Source organism: Mustela lutreola, chromosome 10 (assembly GCF_030435805.1).
Source record: "Mustela lutreola isolate mMusLut2 chromosome 10, mMusLut2.pri, whole genome shotgun sequence".
NCBI lineage: Eukaryota > Metazoa > Chordata > Mammalia > Carnivora > Mustelidae > Mustela > Mustela lutreola.
This window is the reverse complement of record NC_081299.1, coordinates 23,003,037-23,024,817: the sequence shown is the minus strand read 5'-3', so window position 1 is coordinate 23,024,817 and position 21,781 is coordinate 23,003,037. Positions and strand designations below refer to the sequence as shown.

The following is a 21,781-nucleotide window of genomic DNA, read 5'->3' as shown; positions in this document are numbered from 1 at the left end:
CCTGATGGGGACTCTGGAGTGGGTAGTGTTGAGTCCAGGGGGTTCTCTTCTTGATGGGGTTTTGGAATACAGGTAAAATGAGTTAAAATTTAGTGGGGTGAAGTCTGGAGGCAACAACCAGGAGTTAATGGGGACTGTGGGGCCCAGGGCTTGCAGAGTGGCTCCTAATATACTGGGGAGTTGGTAAGGGAGGTTTAAAAACAACTTTCATATGCTAAAGAGGGCAGACTTACTAGATACCTGGAGGCCTGGCCTTTGTCAAGTTAAGCTTGTTTTCCCCTCTAGCAAGGTATTAACATTGAGTTGGGGACTTCTTGGAAGAATGTAACACTTATCTCACTCAGAAGTGGGGGTGGGAGGGAGGTTGCAGGGTGTCTCCTTCTGCTTTGTTCTCAGCTAGCCCTCTGCTCCCTCTCTCCTTTTGACAGTGAAGGGAGGAGTCATGGTGCCTGTGGCACTGAGGTTGGTCTAGAAGCCAGTTTGTTGTCGGCACCCAAGGGCCGAAGGAAAGAAGTGGGGATGGGAAGACTGAAGAGGAAGACTGAAGAGGTGGAAGTTTAGCCAGAAGGCAGAGAATGGGTTCCCAGTTCTAGATTTCATCAGCTCCAGAGGAGCAGACGCCATGTTTTCCTGCCAACAGGGGACACTAGGCAGTCCATGTTGGACCAGAGAAGCTAGGGAATTCCCCTGAAACAAAGGTAGTTTTGGCAGCTGCTTGGGAATATTCCTTCAAGTTCCAAGGTAGACTAACCATAGATGGCTCGCTCCAGCTATAGTCATTAACCTGGGAAATGAGTATAGGAGAAGCTCCCATATATATTAGGAAGAAAGTGAGGGACTCAAGAGTCCTCTTGGTCTGGGATTGTCTTGTGTTTCCTCCGACAACCTGGGTTTACTTGGAGGAGGCCTATTTGTTTAATTATCATCCAATATGTGTGGGGGGCGGGGCATGGCGGCTTACAAGCAACACATTTGGGCAAGAGGCCCTTAAGTCAGGATCCTGGTGTAGAGCAGCGAAGGCCCAAGTACCAGTAATAAAGGTCCTCTAAGTCCATTTGCCCTATTAACTGCAGAGCAGACCCAACTAAATAGATCCCACCAAGGCTGTGCAGTGTTATAGGAGTTCAGTCCTTTCCTGAGTCAATTTGAACTGTTTCTGGTGGGTTAAAAGGCACCCCTAGGAGGAGTCCTTGGGAACTGAAGAAAAGAGAAGATCCATTCTCCCCGGTGGCATAGCAGGATATGTCATAGTTTCCTGGTGTTAAAGCACCCCGAGGTGTGATTACTGTTGGGTCCCCCAGTAATGGGTCTATGGTCAAAGGAGGAGACTGATACAAAGCGAAGGTCAAACAAAGCTTTATTTCGCACCAAGAATCAAGAATCAAACCGACTGTCAAACAGACCAGTCGGGGCCGCCTCTTACGGAGAGGGCGGCCCCTCGCTGCCTCACAGACTAAGTTTTATAGAGCAAAGGCCATGTGGTTGGGCCTGGCCATACACAGGTGGCGAATGAGATAACACACAGAGAAAGCTGACAGTCATGCTAGGTCACACACGGGCGGCCAATTGAATTACAATTCACCCCATAATAGCTATTTGAACTAGCCTGTCACCTTAGTCAGAATTGGCGCAGAAAAGGCGGGGCCCACACTCCTTGGTAGCTAGGGAGACAGTATGCTGCTTTACTGATTGGATGTCTTCACCTGCCCCAACTCATCCCTGCATTCGGGCTGTTATCTCCACCTGACCTGACCCACCCTGGTATTTGGGCTTTGTTACCTGGGACTGGTTTCCCCTGCTTACTTTTAAGTAAGTTCTCCTGGCGGGGGGGGGGGAAAGGCAGGGTCAGTTTAAGTTTTACTCCATAAACAAAATGACTAGTCAACCAAGATGGGGCCGCTCTGGCTAAATAGCCCTTACAGTTAGCACCTCAGTTAAAAGGTCCCTGTAGGAGGGAAGCCTTTCCCTCTCCTTTGCTTCCCCATTGCATTCTAGGCTGCAGACAGGTGGCTGCATTTGGACTGAAATACCATGCCTTGAAGGTCGTGTGCCTTTTTTACCTGTCTTGAAGGTGATGACATAGAAGGTTATGCCTTACCGTTCCTTGAAGAACCTGTCGTTTTTAACCCATGGAGAACACTAGAAAAGTTTTACATGGGGGAGTTACCGAACTTTGTATCTTAGTTAGTAGAGGACACTGACGCAAACAGTAAAGATAGAAAATACATCATGATTCTAAGCCATATTCCAACACATGTGGTCCTTCGAGCCACCTTCCCTAGGAAATGGTTCCTGGTTGGGTTTTAATTCCATTGGGTACTGGTTTCAGCCAGGTCCTAGTGGAGGTCTCATGGCCAGAAGTGAGTAGACCAGGGATGTGAAGGGGATCACATTAGATCAGTCCGGAGGAAACCTCACATGGGAGTCTTAAGATTGGCAGTGTGCTAGTAACTTAGATGGCTGTCTTGTGCTCAAGACAGACAGCTTTGTTTAAGAACAGGAATAAACAGAGGGCATCAAGTTTCTGGGTCTTTTTATTTATTTGAAGAGAGAGAATGCGAGAGAGTACGAGCAGGAGCAGGCAGAGGGAGAGAACAGACTTCCTGCTGAGCAGAGAGCCCAGGGACTGGAGATCCTGAGACTATAACCTGAGCCCAAGGCAGAGGCTCTAACCCACTGAGCCACCCAGGCGCCCCAAGTTTCTGGGTCTTATTACCATCCTGGCCAAGGTACTAACTTCTAGCCGAAAGGCATGCTCTCTCCTCCCTATACAGGCTAGAGCCTGAGCATTGACATGAAAGTAGTCTAGTAAGACTGTATTCCTTGAAGAGCCTCTGAACTGAGAGTAAAGGAAGAGAAAAGAGTACTCAGATTTGCACCGAAGCCGAGTCTAGATGGGAAGACTCAAAGCTCCATGTTCGGGTGCCATATGATGTGGTTTTGGAAAATAGGTGAGGTTTGGTGGGTTGAGGTCTGGAGCCCACGACCAACAATGAAGTCTTGAGACATCTTTGGTGCAAAATGGTGGTTTTTTAAAGCAGAGGGACACAACCCGTGGGCAGAAAAAACTGCTGTACCAAGATCTTGAGGTGTGGTGATACATACTGGGGAGTTGGGAGAAGTAAAGAAAAGGGAGGTTTCAAAAGAACTTTCATAGGCTAAAGAGGTCCGAACTACAGGACACCTACATTGGGCTCCCTGCTTGGTGGGGAGCCTGCTTCTCCCTCTCCCTTTCCCTCTGCTGCTTCCCCCTGCTTGTACTCTCTTGCTCTCAATAAATAGATATTTAAAAAAAAGATAACCTGCAAGATACCAGGGGCCGTGCCATTGTCATGTTAAGGTTGTTTTCCCCTCTAGCAAGGTGTTAACATTAAGGTAGTTGGGAGATTTCTGGAAGAAGGTCACATATGTCTCTCCCAAGAGTGGGGGTTCGGGGGAGAGGTTGCAGGATGTAGGTTTATGCTTTGTCTTCAGCTAGCCTTCTGCTCCCTTATCAGATAAAGCAGGTAGTGCAGAATGTGATTATTTTAAAATAGAGATTTATAAGGTGCTACTTTTGCTTAATTTTTAATTTTCCAAGTGTGATGCATAGTTCTGGGTTTATCTCATTTGATATATTTTTAAAAAGATTATTTATTTATTTATTCGACAGGCAGAGATCACAAGTAGGCAGAGAGGCAGGTGGAGGGGGGTGGTGGGGGAGTGGGGGGTTGGGAAGCAGGCTCCCTGCCAAGCAGAGAGCCTGATGAGGGGCTCCATGAGGGGCTCGATCCCAGATCCCTGAGATCATGACCCGAGTGGAAGACAGAGGCTTTAACCCACTGAGCCACCCAGGTGCCCCCTCATTTGATCTTATATGTAACTTCCTGTGTGGTAAAACATGCAACTTTAGAGCTACACTATAGCTCTAGTCCGAATAGGATCCCTGAGAGGAGGAGGCAGCTGTTGAGGCTTACAGAAGAAGGTTCTGGGATCTGGAGAGTGGAAGGGAAACTCAGAAGCATGGGGTATGTGCATCGGTGATATGTGTGGTGGGATGAAGGCCCGAGTTACAGAGGTAGGTCAGGCAGTGAAGTGCTAATATTGCTTTGCCTGTTCAGTAGAGGGAGCAGGAGATACATTTGTGGGGAGGGGCAGCAGTAGTATGAGAAAGTTAATGGTACTGACAAATAGCCCAAAGAGGAAAAGTAGGAAGCAGATTGGTGAAACCAGAGCAGATAGGGAAGATCAGTTAATAGAATGAAGGGCATCTTCTAAATATATAGCAAAAGTGGAAAAGGAATTAGCAAGTAGTGCTAGAAATGAACATTAACCTGGCACTTAAATTCTAGAGAAAGGGGAGGTAGAGCATGAGAAGTAGAAAAGATTATTCTGTTGTGATGGGAGCATTTACTCTGATTATAATTTGTAGCCACTTTTTCTCCTTTATGATAGAAAGGATACCTTTCTAATACCTGCCTAAAATATTTCTGTTCTTTGATTTCTCTGGATTCCTGAGCATTTTCCTTTGGTCATTTGTTTTATTTCTTAGGAAGAATTTGTGTGGACTCTGTGTGGTATCTGTGACCATACCAGGTATAGCTCCTATTATAAACAGTAAGTTTCTGACGAGTTAGAAGCATTTTTGTGAGAAATATTTGGTTTATTTGGTCTTGTCACCTGTGGGCAGATGATTTATAATGGAGTTTCTGGAGTAGCAGATCAAACTTTGGGGATTGAGTCTCCTTCTCATCAGTGTCTACAGGAATTAGGAGGGAGTACACAGAGGGAAGAGGAAGAGTGTTCATCCTCTCAGGGAGGCAGAGCAGAAAAGAGAGTTGGAGAGAGGGAGAAAGAAGACCTGAGCAAGCTAGGAAATTAGGAAATGGAGTTGGGGGGGTGGGGGCGGGAGATGTGATAGGTGGGGAGATCCTAGAGAAAGGAATGCAAATTGCTCCAGGGGCAGGATGGGCAGACTTTGAAGGTTGGGGGAGGGGAGAGAGGAGACCAGGGAAAACAAAGGCAAAAAGGCCAATAGAGAGCGTACTCCTCAAGACCCAGGCAGAAAACGAAGGCACTTCGATCTGTGGGTGGAAACTTGTGTGGCTCCCTTGGAGGCAGCATGGTGACATAGGAAGGACATTACATTATGAATTGGGAGAACTGGATTTAGATTCTTTCAGTGTCATTTAAGTGCTCTTTCCCTCTTAAGAATAGTTGGGAAGGGCATTTCTTGGAGGCTTAGTTTTCTCATTTTCTTTTTTTCAAATTATTTATTTATTTATTTATTTAAGATTTTATTTATTCATTTGACAGAGAGAGATCACAAGTAGGCAGAGAGAGAGAGAGGAGGAAGCAGGCTCCCTGCTGAGCAGAGAGCCCGATGCGGGACTCGATCCCAGGACCCTGAGATCATGACCTGAGCCGAAGGCAGCGGCTTAACCCACTGAGCCACCCAGGCACCCTCTCATTTTCTTTTTAAAGAGATTTTATTTATTTTTAGAGGGAGCAAGTGAGTGGGGGCGGGGGACAGTGGGAAACAGAAAATCTTGGGCACACTTCCACTGAGCATGGAGCCTGGTGGAGGGCTTGATCTCCCAACCCTGAGATCCTGACCTGAGCTGAAACCGAGAGTACACATACTTAACCCGACTCCAAGCGCCCTTCTCATCTCTTAAACGGGAATGATTGCTATGATGATGTGTTTGTGACGATGACCAAAATACGCATCCTGCATGTTCTGTACCTTTCCTTACTACTCCTGTTTTTTTATTGGGAAATATAAATAGAATTTCCAACATTTTTGGTTAGAAGTCTTTGTAGACTTTTGGATTTTCAAGAAATGCCTAGCTCTAGTTAAACATATGATTAGATTCCACAGAAGGAGCTGGATATAGGGTTTTTATGCATTTGATTTGCATGCTTTGTAAATGTTAACTCTGGCCTGAAGCTTCAAAATAATTTCATCTGACATTTGTAGTTTTCCAGCTAATATCCTGTTCTTATCCCTTCCTTGACCCTCCCCCTTATCTTTGCTACCTTTAGTTTAGGAGCTCATTCAGTGTTTACCTAAATAATGGAAACACCTTGTTATGTGTTCATAGCTTCTGTTTCAAGGACTTTTGAAACAGTTTTACCACAAAAAAAGCTTTGTCTCTATGTCTTTTTGTTTCATTGGGCTGAATTTTAGCTTCATTTTGAATTTTATAAATTTACATTTTTAGCAGGCATCCCAAAGCTGTTTTGTTTTAGTGACACAGTGTGTCATTTTGTGGGATATTTCAGCTCTGGGTTTTGAAAATAGATGTTTTAAAATAGCAATGCAACTTTATTTTTATGTGATAATCAGTTCAGTCAAATTAAGATTATTGGATGACAAACAGGAAGCTGTTAATATAAATCTTGAATTGGTTCTCCTACCTGTTTTCCAGCTCATGCTCTCTACACGCATCCCTCTCCCTGCCTGGCCTTAGCCTCACCTCCTCCTTTATATGTACCCACTGCTGGCAGTTGTGTACCTACCCTGGGAGGTAGTGATGGTCAGATGAGGGGGTCTGGGAGATTCCTGCTTCAGGCACTTGGCTCCCATGTTTTTCCGACAAGCAGAGAAGACTTCTTTTTGAATAAACAAGGGACTGTCCTCTAGCCTTAGGCAGCATGGATGACTTGCCTTTCATAACTGAGAGGACTAATAGAATATTGGACAACACGGTTTTTGAATTATGATCGAACTATTTTTTTTTAAAGATTTCATTTATTTATTTTACCGAGAGAGATCACAAGTAGACAGAGAGGCAGGCAGAGAGAGGGAGGGAAGCAGGCTCCCTGCTGAGCAGAGAGCCCCATGCGGGACTCGATGCCAGGACCCTGAGATCATGACCTGAGCCGAAGGCAGTGGCTTAACCCACTGAGCCACCCAGGCACCCATGATCGAACTATTGAATGAACTATGAACTGTTTCACACTTCATTCTTGGCTCTCACCTTAAACCTTGTAGAAATAACCTTAGAGATGAGTTAATTAAAGTCTGGAAAGATTGTTATGATTTGGGTAACACATTTAATGGGTGAAGTTTGAAGGGATTCTTGTGATACATGCTGTCTTTTTTTCCTTTCCTTGAGATTCAAGGAACCCCCAGAGATCTTCCAACATGGAGAAATGTTGGGGCACTTCATTATATAATTTGTAACACCTTTTCTTGAGGTTTATTAAAGAATAACTGGGTCGGATCAAATGAGTCCCCTGGTTTCTACTTGCTGTTTGCAGTTAGGGGCAAGTACTGTGGCCTTTTGAGTCTAGCCATGTTCAGGTCACTAATCATATGTCGTTGCCCTTGAGCATATTGGTCTTTACTTATTAAATTAAAATGTATGAAAAATAGTTAACAATTCTCTTGTGATGGAATATGCTTTTTCTTTTTCTGGATTATGTGTTTTTCATGTTTTCAAAAAAAGAAAGGGACTGGGAGGGGAGAAAACCGGGGTTATTGGCTCTGTACCCTGATGATTAAAGGTAAGTGAATATTTAATGTCAGTCACTTGATTATTGTTACTGTCTTTGTCAGTATCTGAAAGTAAACATAGAAAAGCCTTTCAGTCGTGTTTAATGTGTATGTGAAATTCAAGATCCTAACTTGAAATTTTTCCCTTCTGTATTATGAACTATAGGTACGTTCTATGGATGAACTGAATCATGATTTTCAAGCACTTGCTCTGGAGGGAAGAGCGATGGGAGAGGTAAGTGAACTGGTGTGTCAGAGAAGTGGGACTGTTTTTAAGGGAAGTTTGGAACTGTCTTTCATCAAATGTGTCTGAATCTAGTCTCCAGAAGTATGTGCTTGCTTTTCCTTGTTGCCATCCTCATGATAGGAGTGGGATATTGCAGAATTTTGCCAAAATGATCTCATTATAGGAAGAATGTTAACCTTACCCTAATGTCTTCAAAACAAAACATGAGCACAAATTATTGATGATTATATTAACCAGTTAGTTGTAAATTGAGGCTTTAAAATTATCAAATAATTTTATATGCATCAGATGTCCTTACTTTTGCCTCATTATCCAGTTGCTAGGTTTTTTTTTTTTAACAGTAGAAGGGAGTCTTAGATTGGAACATGTTAATAACCTGTTTTTAGAGTAGTGCCATTTTCTGAGGAGGTTGTTTAGGGCTCCATTATGAAGAGGAAGTTGCTAGATTTCTGGTGAAATAATTCCAGAAGGTAGAGGCCTCTGTCAGTCCCCCTTTACCTACATAGATGTACAGAACAAGAATTTTGGTTTGTTTATAATGTTTAACATTTGCAAGAACAAAATTTACTGTTACCCAAATGTGGATAGGGAAGACTGCCAAAATTCTAAAAGAAATGGATGTATAAAGTGCAGCTGACTTCTGGTGATTTCTAGTTGTTGACAATAAGAATGTATTGGTCTTAAGGTAAACATACAGTTTGAATTAATAGAGGTGTGATAGGTTCTCAAGCTGGGGGCATGTGCTTGTGGTTCTCTTGTTCTGGAGATTAACTGTAGGTTTTTATTCTTTTGTTTTATTTTTTACATATCTAATGTTTAATAGCTCCCACATCTATTTTAATGTTTTAAAGGAGGGAAAATACCTGTATTCTGGATTCTCTTTTATACCAATTGTTAAATACATTTGTTCTTTGATTTAGCAAATATTCTTTGATCCAGGCACTGTGCTAGGTTCTGAGGATTCAAAATTAAGATAATTCTTCTCCTGATTTGTAGTAAATATTCATTGACTGCCTTTGTGGTCAAGCGTTAGCTAAACTCTTTTGGTGTTTTGGTTTTGAGATTCGCTTCCTGTGTTACAAGACTTTGTTTCCAACTTTTTTGAATCATCTTGTGGTCAGAGTTCCAGTGTCCTATCATCTTGGGTTTATGGGTTTGGGGACTGTTCTTGTTTTTCCCCTAGAGCTTAAAGAGAAGATAGGTAGGTGGCTTTATGTCTCCTGTACCTGCCTAATATCATTAAAACAGTGCACAGCAATAAACCTTACATGGTTATTGGGGAAGAGATTTTTCTCAATTAGCTTTTGGAGCAAAATTTGAACAGAAAGTTAACAGATGAATCAGATACTAAGTATAGACGGGAAACCATATTTGTCTTGTGATTTTAACCTGGTCCACTCTACCAAAAATATAATCCCAGATTTTAAAAATTAATTTACAAAATAAAGCTTTTTGCTGTTTTGTACACAATATTTTATAATTTCTAAAGGCTTAAGTCTAATTGAATAGTGAACAGAATTGAATAGAAAGTTGATTTTATTTAAATGGCAACAATAATATTTTTTAAGTCATTTTTTCCTTCTAAATATGCCGTTTCTCCTGCAAGGTTTCCAAACTTCACTCTTACTTTTTTAGAAATGTTATTTTTTTGGGATCCATATATAATTCTCAGACCTGGATGTAGGCATATGTAGATAACCAAAGTATATTCCAACAGTAATATGCACTATTACTCTTCCTTCTTCATTCCTCATTATTTATTCACAGAGTAATAATAGCTACCCTTTTGCTGGCCATGTATTCCACAGATGCTAAGGGGTCTGCATCTATTGTCTCATCAGTAACGCTATCAGGATAGATCCAGTATCCAGTTTAAGAAATATGCTGAGATAAATGAATTAATTTGCCCAAGATCGCATATGATGGAGCTTGGGATTCTGACCTGGCTTCCTTTCTAAAGCATGTTTCCTTAGAGTAAATGAAGCCAATACTTGTAAAATAATTGAAGGCAAAAATCTCATCTTGGTAAGCTGTATAAAAATTGACATTTTGCCTAATATGCCTCCTCCCAGAATATAGATAACGAAGTGTTTTTTTTTTTAATTTTTAAAAATTTTAATTTAAATTAAAAGTTGTTTTTTTTTTTTTTTTTTTTTTAAATTTATTTGAGAGAGAGAGAGAGAGCACAAGCAGGGGGAGAGGCAGAGGGAGAGGAAGAAGCAAACTCCCCGCTGAGCTGGGATCCCGATGTTGGGCTTGATCCCAGGACCTGGAGATTATGACCTGAGCCAAAGGCAGCTGCTCAACAACTGAGCCACCCAGGTGACTCTGAAGTTTTTTTTGTTTTGTTTTGTTTTGTTTTGTTTTGTTTTTACAAAAGCAAACTCTGCCCCCAGTGTGTGGGGCTGGAACTCATGACCCCCAAGTTCTAAAGTCACAAGCTGTACTGACTGAGCCAGCCAGGCATCCCTACCTACTTTTAAATTTTTATTTAATTTTAAAAAAGATTTTACTTATTTATTTGAGGGAGAGCGAGAACACGTGGGTGTGCAAGCTAGGGGAGAAGCAGAAGGAGAGGGACAGACTTGAGCCTGACACCAGGCTTATTCTCACAACCCTGAGATCATGACCTGAACTGAAATCAAGAGTCAGATACTTGACTGAGCCACCTAGGGCCCCACTGATGCCCTTGTTTTTTTTTTTTTTTTTTTTAAGATTTTATTTATTTATTTGACAGAGAGAGATCACAAGTAGGCAGAGAGGCAGGCAGAGAGAGAGAGGAAGAAGCAGACTCCCTGCTGAGCAGAGAGCCCAACACGGGACTCAATCCCAGGACTCTGAGATCATGACCCGAGCTGAAGGCAGTGGCTTAACCCACTGAGCCACCCAGGCGCCCTGCCCTTGTTTTTTTGAAAGCATAACTAGGTTAGTCACAAAGGAGACAAACTAAGTGCAGAGTGAGGTTTCTGTACTCAGGGAGCTCTGTAGCGGTCAAGGAGGCAGTGAATACAGACGATAGAGAAAGAATGCACAGTGTTTTCTATGTATGGTTCAGATTTAGAGAAGGGAGTGATTAGTATCTGCCAGACTAGTTTGTGATTACTTATTCGAGAGTGTAAGACTTGGGAAACATTTTCTGGTTTAGTTAGGGTCTGCAGAGGTACAGGATGGGAGAATTTTTTTTTTTTAAAGATTGATTTATTTACTGGAGAGAGAGGGAGAGGGAGAGCGGGAGCTTTGGGAGGGGCAGAGGGAGAGCATCCTTAAGTGGACTTCCCAGTGAGCACCAAGCCCTTTACAGGGCTCCATCCCAGGACCCTGAGATCATGAGCTGAAACCAAGAGTCAGATGCTTATTAACTGACTGAGCCACCCAGGCTCCCTGAGAACTGCCCCCCACTCCCACCCCCAAGCTTTACAAGGGAGAACAGCAAAAGAGAAATGAATTAATAAGCTTTTATAATATAAAGCACAGCTTCTAATTAGTTTAACTTCATTAAATTTCCTTTCCTTTAAGCAGTGAAGCATCTCTGGGAGAGAGGATATGTATAAATACAGTCTTTACCCACATGGGCACTAAAATTTGAAGTAAATTATATTGACTTTTCAGCCAGGCACAGAGTATTTTTGCTACACTTACTACATGTGTATTGGTGTGGGTGTGTATGCGTGCTTGCGCTTGTGTGAGTCCTCATTATGGTAAACAATACCTAAATCAGGAATGTGTGAATCTTTGGAATTGGAAGAGAATTAGCTCCATTCAGAGTAATTGATCTCAGGTAAAGTTAGTGCTGCTTGGCTCTTGTTATCAAAGCCAGTACTAGCCTCTTGGTGTCCCTTTGTAAAATTTACAGCATTTCCTAGTTGAAATCTTGCTAGGAAGTGGCTACTTTAAAACATCTCCTCAAACCTTACTAGTTGTTTGATGTACAGTTGTTCTTAGCTGAAGGACTCACAGTGCAAGTGGTTTACTTGCCTCTTATTCTTGAAAGTCAACATTAAAAAGGAGATAGTAATTTGCCTTAGGAGTAGGGCCAGAAATTGTTTTCCAAATATTTTAGCTGGTCTCCTTGCTGGCCACTTTCATTCAACTTAAAGTTGTAGTCCTGAAAATTAAAAGGCACATCTTCGAGCCCCCCCCCCTTTAAAATTTACATATGAAAAGACGGGTCTGTTAGTTGACTATTTAAGAATGTTTCTTTGTACTACTGAGGAGGCTCACTAATCTTGGGTTGCTGGACTTGGTTTCTACATTGGTTTGGTTTAGGATCTTGTAGGACTTATTTGCTCTATCTGTGGGAGGGCATTGACTTTCTGTGTCCTAAAAAAGGATGGATTTGCCAAAGGGAGAGCTGTTGGCAGAAAAGCACCTTCTGCATAATTGATTTTCTAATTTTTAAAACCTTTTTCTGTTTAAGATTCCTTAATGTTTTACATGTAGGAAACTTGACCACTTTCAGGGATGTTAAGATAGTAGTGATTATATGGCCCTTCATCTTTGTTTTAGAAACCTGAAGCGATAGAAAAACTTAAAATAGACAAATTTGTAAACCTGAGGAAGGAGATCTGGCAAGTGCTCTTGTATGTGGAGACATGATGAACCCTATCACGTTTCCTGCAAGTAGAATAAGGTGAGAGATATTTAAAATACAGCTATAGATTTTCATTAGATATCACATAGGCATTCTCTCTGTAAGTGTAAAATAGCAGAATGGCTAGTAGAGGGAGGAATTTGGTAGTGAGCTGGAGAGCTCCTCACTCAAAGAAAAGTGTAACTTGGCAGGATAGAGCTCTCTCTGGACCAGAACTCTGAAGCCACCGTCCAGCTAAGATGTTTGTCTTCTTTGGACTTTTATTTGTTTTCCATCTGTATGACAAAGATGTTGGACTAGTTTCCTAGGACTCTCTTAAGTCTAGGGTTTTGGAGTTTGTCCTTATTTCTCTATCTTTAAAAAGATAGAAAAGAAGAATAATTCTACTTTTTCTAGGATATACCAAAGAGCATCTAAAAGATGTCTTTTTAGAGTGACTCCCCCTGTGTGGTACAAAGGTCCTGTAACTTTTCACTAGATTTCTAAGTGACTCATTCACCAGTCTGCAGTTATCTAAGGCACTGAAGTATTTGTCCCTAAGGGCTCTTGGGTGCTGATTCTGAAATCAGGGCAGGTGGAAACCTGATGTGGATACCAAGTCTGCTAAGTTCTTTTCCACATCTTTCCATCATGGCAAATAGAACAGCTCATGGAATTGGAGGCTTTTTGGCTGGCTAAAAGTACTTGTAGGAGTTATAGCCCAAGGACTACCTTATGCTGGCAGCTTCTTACAGCTAGGGTCCCCTAAGAATAACTCAGTTGACACCAAAATGGGTTGAATTTTGAAAAGGAGATCTATATATATGTGCCAGCAAAATCACACACCCTTTCTTGCAGAAGAGAAGAAAAATTAATACAGTCTTTAATGTATTGATGTAAAAACACCTGACCAAACAGTGTAGTGAATCTCTTTTTCCCCAAAATGTACCTTGGAGTATGGACAGGAATGTTAAATCTGCCTAGTTCCTTGAACCTTGTATTAATGCCATTTGGTTGTTGGGCATTTTTGGCATCTTGCTATTGATATGTTTACTTCAGCCAGACCAAGTGATCTGGAGAAAAGAGATCTTAGTTCATAACTTTCCGGTATTAGATTTGTGACTATGTGTGAGAGACAAAGTGACCTTTTAAAGAATATTTTTTTATTCTTTGGGGAAGTTCCTGGGATCCATAATAGTTTGGGGATTGGGCGTTTTGAAGAACTGGAAAGAGGAAAGTGTCTTGTAACCTTGACAATGTGGATGCATCGGACATTTGGAACTTAGTTCTCAGTTCTGTCCTGTCATTCTGAGGCCTGTTTGGAATCGCACTCATTCCAGTATCTACCTTCTATCCTATATTGGGACAACAAGAGAGACCTACCATTGTAGTGCTTGCAGTGCTTGAATGCAGGAAAACATGCTCCTTTGCAGCAGGATGTAGCCTCTCATTGTTAAATTTCTCCCCTTTTATCCTCCTTTGGCTAAAACCTGTTCATTCTTTTCATCTGCATCACTATGCTTTATTTGAGGGTAAGTCAACTAAATAATTACAATAATGCATTAACACTTTTCAGGATACTTTGGCATTGATTTCATTGCCTATGTGAATGTCCCAACAGATTTTGGGGAGATACTTGTAACATGGTTTTTACATGAGGAAAAGGGGTCCTAAGGTCAAGTGACTCCAGTTAAGGTCATGAGTATTAAGATGTGGGTTTGACTCCCAAGTTCTATTTTGTTAGGCTAAGGAATAATAGTAGCTGCAGTATATCGAGCATATATGATTTTGCAGGTAGTATGCTAACCGCTTCATATGCATTACAGTCTTGACAGTGTCCTGCAATGTTATGATGCTCTTTTATAGACCAGGTGAAAATGGATCAGGGAGGTTAACATGATCATGAACCAGCTAGTTGAACTCACATCTTTGTCACTCTAAATCTTGTTTTTTTCTGTTATTTATCTCTGCGTGTCCAGAGTCTACCCATTATTTAAAATCTGACTTCAGTGATCAGCTCCTCTATAAAACCTTTTTTCCTCTAACCAACCAGAAACTACGGAGAGGAAGTTATTTGTGTCATTCTTATGGCCCTGGTTTATTTTATATGTAGTGATTTGTATAAATGTTTTCTGTTTCCCAGAATGCAAGTTTGTTGAGGGTAGGGGCTTCAGCCAGTAATGTACTTTGTAAACAGTGGCTGCCTAATACATTGTGTTGAACAAATCTTAGACAAATGCTTTTTTTCTAAGCATGGATTCCTCTTTATTTTCTCTTTTACTCCAAAAGTTGATACTGCCCTCCCTTCAAGGGACCATAGTCCAATTCAGTAAATACGTATTGCCTATATTCTTTATTCAGATTACATTTCCATCCCGAGGAATGTGGGGTTGTAGAAGGGAGGATGAGGAACTGACAAAACTGAAAAGCCTCCATTCATTCACGCTTCTCTGAATATTTTTACATTTTCAAACTATGTGATTATTACTTTCCTAAAGACAAGTACAAAAGATGAATAGTCAATCAGCAATGCTGTTACCATCCAAGTTGAAATCGATATAAGGCATTTATTATAAAAGATCTTTTGTTTAATATAGTTGTACTAGATCAATGGGACACTTTCTCTGGGCCATCTGCTGGGACATGGAAATACCTTCATTATATATACACAACCAGACATAATAGTGTTTGAAAAGCGGAATTACTTTTGTTGTTATATTTCCTGTTCAAGTGTGTATTAAATAATATTGTGTGTAACTCTGTCCTCTTTACTATTATTTTGCTGATGAAGAACCAGAATTAACCAGTTAATCTGTTGTCTCTTGATTGATTAATGCAGTCTGTGATTCTCATTATGGGAAAGCATGTGGAGGTAGTAGTTTATTTTCTGTGTCAGTCTTCCTGGTATACACAGTAGCCATATCTATGAAATTTTCATCTTGTGGAGTTCATGAAAAAGGGAACTTAACCATGTCTGGTACACTGAGATCTTTGTCTCGTCAATTTAATAATTAAAAATGCCCTGAGGCTGACTGGGTGTGTGGGTGGGTTTAAGTATTTGCTCCCATCTTGAGGCAAAGGACCCTTTCTTCCTCTTTTAGTTAGTTGTGCCGTTTCCTGCTTTGTAGATATGAGGTGGGTAGGTCATGAAGCAAATCTATGTGGTTTCATGGCTTTACGCATGAACTTTACAGGTTTCCTAAGTGATCTGGAGGCTTATCTTTTGCACATTGGACTGTTAGGTACTACTGCAGGAATCACTTATATAATGATTAAGTTTGGACCTAGTGTAGCATGCATGTGGTTATGTTGTAGGTCAAACCATATAGTTTATACTTGTGAAAACAAACGACCTGATTTATAGGTAACCTATACGTAGCCAGGGTAACATAGTCCTCTGTTCCCTTCCATTGGTTCCTTTATCCTACAGAAAAGCTTAGTTCACCCTGGCATTTGTTCGTTTTCTGAACAGTTTCATAAGACAGCAGAGAAAAGAAGTCTCATTGGCTCTGTTCCAATAATTTGAAGGGGGAAGGTATAAACAATCTTACTTTCAGTGGATTGGTGAAAGGGTGTGCAGCTTCGTTTGGAGATCGCCCTATGGTAATTTGTCACAAAAGAACATGGAGATTGAGGTGTTAACGGTGTCTCTGAATTTTTTTTACGTAAGCATGAAAGAGGTCTAGTGTGTGTTTAATTTCCCAAATGAAGTTGTTCACAGTGATTGTGTTCTCTGTGTGGTCAGGAACTACTGTGCTCCTTTGAAGAGAGTGCACTGCGGAGTTCAGCAGTCATCAGTTGAACCGACTGCAATTCTGTCTAACCTGTAGTTGTCCTCACATTTTAGATGTACAAATTCTTGTAACGTCTGCTTGATTGCTCTTTTTGCACCTACTGTTCCCCAGTGACCCACCATGGATCTTCAGGGGATCTTTAAAACTTTACCCATTGAACCTGTGTTCTTAAACTCGGAACACCATGTTTGTATGTACTTGGGTCCTGTTTTCATCTAGACTTTGCAATCAGCTGACACTACAGAATAGATTTCTGGTTAAAAGAATTTCAGTGATAGATTTGTGCATACTTACTGACTTCATTCTTGATCATCATAATGGGCTACGAATCCTCATTTTTGAAATTACATAGTTTTGTTTTTAATTTTTAATTTTTTGTTCATTTATTAGAGGGAGAGCAGAGCATGAAAGAGGAACACGAGTTGTGGGGAGAAGGGCAGTGGGAGAAGGATAAGCCAGGCAGGGAGCCTGCAGATTCAGATGCGGGACTCCATCCCAGGCCCCCAGGATCATGACCTGAGCAGAACTCAGGTTCTGCTGACTGAGCTTAACTGACTGGGCCACTCACGCGCTCCAGTTTTTCTTTTCTTTTTTTTTTTTTTTGAATGCTTTGAAAGCTGAGAGAGGCATCTAAGCAGCCTTTTTGTACCTTCCTTGCCCCCATTTCCACAGGTTCCTTCTCTGTTTCATACCTAGTTACTGCAGTGACCTTTTTGCTTAGCTTCTCAGAATCCATTTAACTTGCCTTCACCCCATTTTATGGAGGAATATGAGACTAATTTTCTGGACTTAATTTTTATGATGTTACTTCCCGTTGCTGTCTATTGCATTAAGAACCTAATGCTTTGGTGATCCATGAAGCTTCACTGGTCACTGGACTAATTGCTTTTCTACCTTTCCTTACTGCTTTCCTGTGCCACTGGCTAGACTCCTTTCTTGGTGGGCACCTGGCCCGCTTGCTTTTCTTTCTTTCTTTCTTTCTTTCTGTCTGCCTGCCTGCCTGCCTGCCTTTGCTCTTTGTGGAGTGTCCTTCCCACTGTCTCTTCACTCTGAACTCTCCCCCTCCTATATGGCGGTCCTGACCAGTCCTGTCGCTACTAGTGTTCCTTTCTTCATCCAAAATAGGTGGTGAAGTTTAACAGTCTGAAGCACACTGTAAGTGTGCTTAAAATGAATGCCTGCGAGCTACATCTCTTTGATTCCTGATAGGTTTTTCTTTTTACTTTTCTATTTGGGCAAAGAGAGTCTTTTACTACTTTTATTTTTAGTAGTAGCTACAATAGGTTGTGCATTTCAGGGCCTGTTCAAGTAGTACTTCACTTTTTGACATCAGTACTTCAGATCTGAAACTCCTGAAACTTTTCAGTAGCCAGAAGAGCAGTAGTGGTTTTCCAGATGTGAGGTGAGGGTTCTAGAAGGTCAAATTTTACTTCATATTGGCCAGGCCTAAGTGATTTGTGTCATTTCATCCTTAGTGGTGGGAGTATTTCTGAGGGACATTAGATGTAACTATTGACTGTGCTAATGAAAAGTGCTTAATAGCTGGCAAATATTTCTCAAAAAATCTGTTAATTTTGTATACCGTATAATTATAATTATGTAAAATAATAAACTTTTCTTCTTGAAAAGTCCATTAAATTTTAACCAAAAGAGATATTTACTTAAGAGACCAGTAATGTGTAAATTGTTTTCAGTAGAGAGCATCTTGACACCTAGATGAATAGCTTAAGCAATAATTACAAGGTGCCATGTTCTGAATTTGCCTGGTAGAAAAATGTGAAAAATACTGATTCTTGGACTCTGTGTGTGTGTGGTGTGTGTGTGTGATTTGAATGTAGTGAAGCAGGACATAGTGTTTTAATATTTAAAAATAATCTTTACATGTCAGTATTATTTAATTAAAAAGAATGCAGGGTGCTTCCTCAATTAGAAGATATATAAACAGGAAGTGTGAATTGAGAAGATCCTATTCATTAAACTGAAAAAGAATATGAAGGGCGCCTGGGTGGCTCAGTGGGTTAAGCCGCTGCCTTCGGCTCAGGTCATGATCTCAGAGTTCTGGGATCGAGTCCCGCATCGGGCTCTCTGCTCAGCAGAGAGCCTGCTTCCCTCTCTCTCTCTCTCTGGCTGCCTCTCCGTCTACTTGTGATTTTTCTCTGTCAAATTAATAAATAAAATCTTAAAAAAAAAAAAAGAAAAAGAATATGAAAATCAAAGCACCATAACCATATATATATATATATATATATATATATATATATATATAAAATTTATTTATTTGAGAGAGGTGGGGAGAAAGAGAGAGCATAAGCCAGCATTGGGGGTGGTGGTGCAGAGGGCCAGAGGGAGAGGAAGAAGCAGACTGCTGCTGAGCAGGGGAGCCCAACTCAGGGCTCTATCCTAGGACCCTGAGATCATGCATGACCTGAGCTGAAGGCAGACACTTACCTGACTGAGTCACCCAGGTGCCCCTATACTTGTTTTTAATTAAAAAAAAAAAAAAAAAAAACTGAGTTGTGATTAAACCATTGAAAACGTTCAACATTCCTTATGTAAGCTACAGTTTTCAGAGTGGATTAGATGTTATTAACTGCTTGCTTAGAAATATTTGCAACGTAAGGTGAGCTCTTCTTAAAATTGCCACTAACTTTGGTTACTGTGAAGTTAGGTTGAAGTGAAATGTGTCAGTTTAAGAGAAAATGTCTTATTTGTAGGAAATTCCATACCACCAGAATCTCAATTTTTGTTTATTAGAATATCAGTTCTAAATCATAAAAGTATATTATATTTTGTAACAAGTCATTCATAATGCTACCACACCAGTAAGAACCTATTTCAGTTTTTATTTTTCTTTACAGTCTTGATCCAGAAGGGAAGAGTGCATAAGAAGTAGTAGTCTTTACACATGCAATTTTGTATTTTACTTTTAAAAGTTAGTGTTTTTTTGTAAACACACGTAGTCCTTGTGGCTGTTGTGGACGAGCTTCCGTTGTGCTTACATAGCGACCTTGGTGAACATTTAGCTTGCTCCCAACATCTTTGCTCTTAGACTTTGAACGTAGAGGGTTTTTTCCCTTTTGAATTGTCTTTTTGTTATTGTTGAGATAGATTCTCAGGAATGAATGTGACCCTTGATGGACTTACTTTCTAAACTCTTTACCAAAGAATTATCCTAACAGTAAAGTAAATGGATGTACCTTTTTTTTTTTTTTTTAAGATTTTATTTATTTATTTGACAGAGAGAGAGAGCACAAGTAAGCAGATCGGCAGGTAGAGAGAGGGGGGGAAGCAGGCTCCCCGCTGAGCAGAGAGCCCGATGTAGGGCTCTATCCCAGGACCCTGACATCCTGACCTGAGCTGAAGGCAGAGGCTTAACCTACTGAGGCACCCAAGCTCCCCTGAATGAACTTTAAAAAAAAAAGTCTTGTAAAATATATTGATGTATATTTGTCTTGTTAAAAGCTTTTTTTCTTATTAAAGCTTTAAATGACTTACGAGTGTAGTTCATAGTATTTATGAAAGCACTTTGTGTCCCGTCTCACTTGATACCCCACCAAACCTTTATGACATGGGGGTTGGGGCTAGGCCAATCCCTAGGCATTAAGCTTTTTAGAAGGGATTTCTGAAAATTATACAATTGTCACACATCAGACCTCTGCCTAGAACATGTGACTGTCAGTGGCTACCAACTATACTTCTTTATTTCAGTCAGTTCTGAGTGGTTCTTTCTTTGAGTTGATGTCAAATTCTTTTAATGCAATAAGAATGTGTGCTAAGAGATTAAAAAATTTGGGCGGGGGCTATGTCTTCCCACCTGGTTAAAATACCAGGTATTTGATTCCTGCATTGTTTACATCCCAGTGATGAAACTAGGCTTGTGTTGGAAGTTTGCGTTGCCAGGTAACATGATCGAACCTGATGGTGCCTCCAGGGCTGTACCATGCATCCCTGCGAACAGTCCTCCTTAAGAAGCCTAATTTCTGCTCTGAGAGACAGCTCTATGCAGCCTCTGTTGAGTATGTCAGCAGTTACCTGGTATTTTATTTCTCTTGAGTGCAGAGTACTTGTTGGAGTGTGCATTTGGGTTTGAGACCTCAGGAAACCTCACTGATACTTTCCTGTGCAAATATTAGTAACCATTGTGGTCAGACAAGTCCAGTCCTTAATAATCATCTTGCCTCTTTGTTTTTGCAAAGCTGTAATCATGGCTTTTTTGTTAGGGCTCTTAATTTTATGGGATTTACGCTGAAGTGGGTTGGGTGATGCTGTGCTCACATCTGCTAGCTGAGTACTGAGGAGCATTTCATTGACTAGCCATTAGTAGTGTTCTTAAATGATAGTAGCAGCTGATTTTTTTGAGTGGTTGCCCAGAGCTCAGCATTGTACTGCCTTTTTTTATTTTTTTATTTATTTAATTGACAGAGACAGAGAGATCACAAGTAGGCAGAGAGGCAGGCAGAGAGAGAGGAGGAAGCAGGCTCCCTGCCTCACCAAGATCCTGATGCGGGGCTCGATCCCAGGACCCTGAGATCATGACCTGAGCCGAAGGGCAGAGGCTTTGACCCACTGAGCCACCCAGGTGCCCCTGTACTGCTTTTTTACATAGATCTCATTTAATGTTCACAACAGTTCTTTATAGGTGAGAAAACTGAGGCCAACAGGGATTAAATTCTGAGTTGGGATTTTAAATCAGGTTGGTTTTTAAAAATGATTTCAGAGTGCTGGCGTGTATTTTACTACTATATTATATATTATTTCTTAAAATAAGAAGCCCTTTATTGTCTATATCTATTAAAGGGCTCTTAGTGGGGGCTAATGTTGGATTGATCGTGCAAGGTTGGCTTCGGGTATTGTCTCTTTTGTTAGGTGATAAAAGAGAAAAGGTGTTTCCAAACAAAATCTAGAGGTTTTCCAAGTGGCTGACATTGCTTATAAACTAGTGCTTGATTTCTCTCTTGTTCTCCAGAAGCCTCATGAATATGCTTACTGATTTTTTTATTTTCTCTAAGTCGTCGTCTTTTATAAATCCGTAGTTCAAGCTGAGATAAATAGTGTGTGTGTTTTTTTTCCCTAAAGGTTTGAGAACTGACACTATTAGGGGTTTGGGCCAACTAGGAATCCCATTTCATGGGACAAGACAGGGAAGACTATAAGGTCTGTTGTATGGTTGGGTAGGATGGTGGGACTTCTAAGTCCTGGTTCTCAGTTTGTAGGTCTTAAAAGGGATTTCCATCACTAATTCAGAAGCAGTTAGTTTATGGGATTGACCTACACTAACAAGAACCACAAGAAACTTCTGTATGAAAGTCAAAATGCAGTGTACTAATTTATAAGGAGAAATAATAACTCTCAAGTGAACAAGGTAATTGTGTTCAGTGATCAGCATGCTTGGCTAGAGGAGGAATCCAAGTTCTCATAAGAAGTTTGCTTGCTAAGCAGAGTCTGAGCCAGGGAAGTTAGTTGGATGTTTTTCGTGGCTAGTGTAATCAAGCTACTGTCTAGCTTGATGCGTTAATTGCTTTTATAAGGATAGGCTTCTTTGTGCATCATATGCCCTCTCCCTAAATATGCCAACTGGGTCATACTACCTGATTCCCTGGGTCTCTTGCTTTTGTTGGACTCATTCCTAATTTCAGTTATCTTCCTTTGGAATTGTCAAATCTTTTAATCCTCTTATTGCCTAATCTTTC

The 21,781-nt window shown here is 40.8% G+C and overlaps 1 protein-coding gene across 13 annotated transcripts in view; it reads left to right on the top strand.

Annotated features, from left to right (window-relative positions):
* PUM1 (pumilio RNA binding family member 1) overlaps positions 1-21,781 on the top strand; it is a 141,167-nt gene that overhangs the window by 43,469 nt on the left and 75,917 nt on the right. For all 13 annotated transcript variants that reach the window (XM_059137925.1, XM_059137927.1, XM_059137924.1 and 10 more), the window contains exon 3: positions 7,647-7,715. In XM_059137925.1, the coding sequence (XP_058993908.1) occupies positions 7,647-7,715 (69 nt within the window). The remainder of the gene's footprint in view (positions 1-7,646; positions 7,716-21,781) is intronic.